This window comes from Limulus polyphemus, unplaced genomic scaffold (genome assembly GCF_000517525.1).
Source record: "Limulus polyphemus unplaced genomic scaffold, Limulus_polyphemus-2.1.2 Scaffold1557, whole genome shotgun sequence".
NCBI lineage: Eukaryota > Metazoa > Arthropoda > Merostomata > Xiphosura > Limulidae > Limulus > Limulus polyphemus.
The window spans coordinates 211,447-216,748 of NW_013667167.1; the positions used below are offsets into that span (position 1 = coordinate 211,447).

At 33.7% G+C, this 5,302-nt stretch overlaps 1 protein-coding gene across 2 annotated transcripts in view; it reads left to right on the forward strand.

The window, feature by feature from the left end:
- Positions 1 to 5,302, forward strand: part of LOC106464079 (nucleoporin-like protein 2) — a 106,493-nt gene that overhangs the window by 46,339 nt on the left and 54,852 nt on the right. For both annotated transcript variants that reach the window (XM_013924191.2, XM_022391742.1), the window contains exon 3: positions 1,385 to 1,556. In XM_013924191.2, coding sequence (XP_013779645.1) covers positions 1,385 to 1,556 — 172 coding nt within the window. The remainder of the gene's footprint in view (positions 1 to 1,384; positions 1,557 to 5,302) is intronic.

Consider the following 5,302-nt stretch of genomic DNA (forward strand, 5'->3'; position numbering starts at 1 on the left):
ACAGCAATTGGAATAATTGGTACTGAAATTGACACTTTCGACCAGGATTGGCTAAAAGTTTTACAACTGAGGTTTAACACGCCCAGACGCAGGTTAAAACGAAAACAGACTAGAAAAAGGTTTAGATACCAATCATAGATGGCAGAACTAGTGCTGAGGTGAAAGGAAATATCTTTAAAAAAATTTTTGAAAAAAACATTTCTTCTTAGAGGGCGCTTATTTACAGTCTAAAACATATTTTAGGAATTTTTTCATTAAATTTCTCTTTAAACTTCATTAAAGAATACAATTTTGTACAAATAATGGAATGTTATGCTACTATTTATAAAAATAAAATCAGAAATTCATTAAAAGATAAGTTCTCTATCATTTTTTCAATTCACAAATTCACACTTGCATTGCCTACTAAGAAAGTTAGTACCGGTAGTCATCGGGTTAAGAAGCAAACAAGTTTGATAGACTTAGCCTGTGAAATTCCTACTTCAACTTTTTCTACTTTGATTAGTGAGATTCTTTACTGTATCACACAAAAGAATGTTCAAACAAGGTTATAAATTTTTTTTAATGTTTGTTTGTAATTCTTAGAAATATATTTTTGGTTATTAAACCAGTCATTTAGCTTCTGATCAAAGTGAATTACCTACATAGATCAGAAGTAAAAATGAATCCATTAATGTATGTACGTAATTTAATATACTTTTCTTATGCTGTCACTGAACATGATTAGATTTCATTTTTTCATCAACTGGTTACCCTCTTTGTAAATTATATTTTTGTCCATAAATCCAATAATATCTCACAAGGTTTGTGCAACTTAGGAAATCTAGGTTAGTCGTAAGTTAACAGTGCAAAATAATCCTTATAATAATAGAAATTCAAAATTGATATATTAAACATTCTGACCAATACTATTAATATAAGCAATATTAAAGAAAGAATGGATTACTTAAGTTAAAGAACATATAAACTCTACTGGTTTAACTTATGCACTATCTCAGATTGAATTGCATGTGAGGAAAAGGGTGCAGAAACTCAAAGAAAGGAGGGGGAGCTTACAAGCAAAATATTCTCAACATTTCATAGTATACACACAAGTCTAATTTGTCTTGTTGCTTTCAACCCTTGAATATGTATATATATATATTTACAGTACACAGATTTATGTAATACTATTAAACAAAGTCAGTTTTACCTTAGCAGTGACAAGTCCAATATTTAATACAGAGTTAGGATTTGGTGTCATGAATCAATATAGTTAGTTTTAGAATATTGTTGAACATTAAAGTTAAAAAGAGATATTGTTACTTCATTTTGAACTTCTGAATGGATATTAATTATCATATTATTAGGATTTAAAGGATATACTGTTCCTGTATGTTTTTAGAGAAATGGTTAAGCAAGACATTCTGTTGTGGGAGCTTGGAAAACAATGGCCTTTTAGCTGTTATGGACATCTTAAAAAGCAGGGCTGTTTCCCAGGGTTTCTGGACATTTCTCCTGAAGAACTCAGGTGGACTGCCTACTATGCTCAAAGAGAAGGTAACACCCAGTCATACGTAAGTGTAATTTTGCAAGCTTATGCAAGAATATCATTTTACTTATTATGTTAAGTTTGTGATTTAGTATTTGAACAGTAAGATAATTTTATAGTATGTGATGTCATTTCAAATTTATGATTATTCCATATCCTCTATCTTCATACATTAATTACATTTATTGTTTTTTGTAAGATGAAACCTTCTTTGTTATTATGATATTGTTTTTTGTTTCTTTGTTTCGGATCTGTATTAACTAATTAGTGCAGCCTTTTAATAGGAAATATATTTTATGATAGTTTTGTACATGTAGTTTGAAGACACACTTCCCTCTAAATTGCACACATATGTATGTGATTGTGCAGCAAACTTGCATGCTGTGTCACAAACTGTGTTTGTTTACATCTTCCTCTTCAGTCATAAGTCATTCTTTTCTCTGCCAGTTGCTACAGTATAGTGTATGACATCCTCTGCAGTACATTTGATTGAATATTATTTACTTTTATTTGTTTTTGGTAAATGTCATTAGTTTAGAATACATTGATTTAATGTTAGAAGAATTTAAAAGCATATACTTTTCTGTATATAATTTTCTGAACATTCAAACAACTCTGGGACAATATAAGTGAGATTTTTTTTAGTCGAGTAAATACTGTAAATTATAGTGTTGTGATATGATGGTGCTTCTGACATTAACTGCAAAATATGAAACTAATTCTCCTTTAGTTGTTTTTCAACATTCTTGATGTTGTCTTGGTCACCTCTACAGTTTTAAAGTGCTATGATAAAAAAAAAAATACATTTTCTTTTCAATGCATTTGTACAATTCAAGCAAGATTGTTTGTTCAGTGTACCAAGATTTCTAATATGTAAGATTGCCCAAAGACAAAAAGTAGTGCTCATTAAAGTTTGTAACCCACTCTGTACAAAGAAACTTTAGAGGGAACATTGTCTGATGATATCATCATTCTTTGTCAGTCCAACAGGGCACTGTGCTCTTGAAACATTGTGTTAGGTTAAGTTGTAGTATAGGCAAAAATGCACTTTTCCTTGAATGTGGATCAGGAAATTAAAACAACAAGCATGAAGAGGATGTTGATTTCTGAAACAATTCACTTACCTCTCTGCACACAGTAGTTACTCCTCACACTTCTGCCTTTGAAATTTTGTGCATGCCAATTTTGTGGGCTGCATTGATAAAGCAGAAGGGGATTGCTGCCCATCCCTGCTATGCCTGGAGTGTATAACTTAGTATGGTCTGCTTTTCAAAATAAGGTTTTGTGGTCATTTATTGCACTGTCTTAGGTGATGACATTCTTCTGGACTCTTCACTGCATTGTCACCCTTCTTTCTTTGAATGGAGTATGGGAGTCCTTACCACTTTCCAGTTCCAAGATGCTGGGGAGGATAACCATGGAGGCACCCTGCTGAATGAGTTCTGCACAATAACCATTCAGTTACAGAGGAGGGCAGTAGTGTTTTGCTGGTGTAGATGATGTGATATTCTCCTATTTGCAATTCCCAATAACAGTGGAGGTTAGTACCCTGCGAGCAGATTTTAGATTTAGAGTGGATTGATCAACATAAGTCCTCACACAGGTTTTATGGTTGTCTATCTTTCTCCCTCAATTTCCTCCATCTGTGTTGTGGGTCACAGCAGTGGTATGTGGGATTGTTCCTCTTATTATGGGGATGTTATTGCCATTTGGATGGTCCCGGCCTGTTTTATGGTTGGGGAGAATGGATTGCATGTCAGACATCCTTTTGATACCAGATGTCAAGGTCCTGGATTGATAGCTCAAAGCTAATCCTCATTTCATACCCTGGAAATCCCCCAGTTTTTGGGTCCACCGCACCCTAGCCACTTTACACCTGGGGTGCATCCTTTGATTACCCACCTTTCTCATTGTGGGATTGAGTTACAGAATATTTCTGTGGTTAGGATCACTTTCCTTCCACATTCTCACCCATCTCAGATGTGCTCCTTTCATTTTCTGCCCTTCTATCTTACACATTCCACAGTTGGGTGAAGAGTATACCTGGCTCAGAAGTGTTGCAGTTCCCCTCTTCTGAGTTTCGATTTGAATCTCTCATTTCCAGGGGTATCCTTCAGATGCTTTTGGAGAGTACTTCTTTCATTTCCTTGCACTGGTTCCTCCTCCTTATCAATGTGGGATTCTAACTAATCTTGTGAGAAGAGGTAAGCACCATATTAGAAGTTATAATTTTCCTATACTGAAAATGTATTTCCGATGGGTACTTACCTCCTCTCAAACTTCCCACCCTTCTTCTTCACATTTCTTCGGTGCTGACATCTTCTGCCAAACTTCAAAGTGATAGTTCAGTAGAGGAAGTCACATAAGCATGTAATGCTCCTATTGGTGACGAGGTGACACATGATGGTTTGCTTGAGAGACATGTTGGAATCTTGCAATTCCAATAGGGGGAATGGAAGACTTGTGGCATGTGTAAAGAAAAAGTTTGCATATAGAGGGCAGCACTGACCAAAAATAGCTAATCTTGTGAGAGGCGGTAAGTACCTATCAGAAATACTTTTCAAAATATAGAACATTTTAACATTTTTAGGTAGTACTTTCCTATTGGGTCATTATTTTCTGAGATTTTATGTTTAAAGTATCTGAGAAGGGTCTCATAATTGCACATCAGAATACTTACACTAAAATGTCTAGATAGCCACTTCATTTAGAGATTTAAATGATACAGTCTTATTTTTTGGGACATTTAACATTTCCTTAAATTGTTCTCTTCAGACTGAAGATCTGCAGAAGACTGTATAAATGGTTTTCAAAAGTGTTCCTATTTCCTTCATCATTGGTACTTTCTTTGAGGCATTGACTAATCCCAAATCTTCTTGTGTTGTTCTATTAAATGTGGAATGCACTGCTTGCCTGTAGATTGTTGAGATTCTGTTTCTACAATTTCATCCAGCCACTCTCCTTTCAATGTGAGGCAGCATTTCTTCTTAGGATTTGCCCCTTTGTTAGTTGACATTGTTTGTCTTTGTTTGAACATGGCTGTGAAAAGGATGTGCTTTTGTTGATAACTAGAATCTCCACAAAAAATAATTAAAATCAGTAATAATTTCTAAAATTCTATATTAAACTCTGACCTTTTAATCAATTAGTGTACTCAAGACTTTACTAATAGGGATAATATTTAACTGCTTTACAATTTCTTTTTTAATTTTTTTATTGAAAAAATACTATATACTGATTTTAACCTTCCAGTCTTGACTTGACCACACTATGGTCAATGAACTTTAACATTACAAATGTTGCTTAGAAATTGCAATTGTCCATGGTCATAATTTGGAAAGTTAAATGATAATTTATTGAGAAATGTGATTGTGAGAATGGAAACACAAACATACAGATACACAAACCTTCATCTTAATAATGCACTATTGATATACAGTTATGGTAGACATAACATGAAAAACTTGTTCTTTATTATCCATCTATATATTTTAATTTATTTTATGCATTCAAGAGTAAAGACCATTTTTGCATGTTGCTATATATGTTTGATGTGAGAGAAGCACCTAAGAACAGATTATAACACTTTGGAATAAATAGTTGTTTAAACATTTGTTTAACAATAAGTAGAAGCTTGGAATGGTCTATTCTTTCATTAGGGGTGTGTCTCATCAGTGACCCTAGACACTACCACCAATGAAATATCAGACCAAACCAAGCCTTTATCGTAGAGAGGTATTGAAAATTAAACTGGTGTATTTAAGTGTTTTA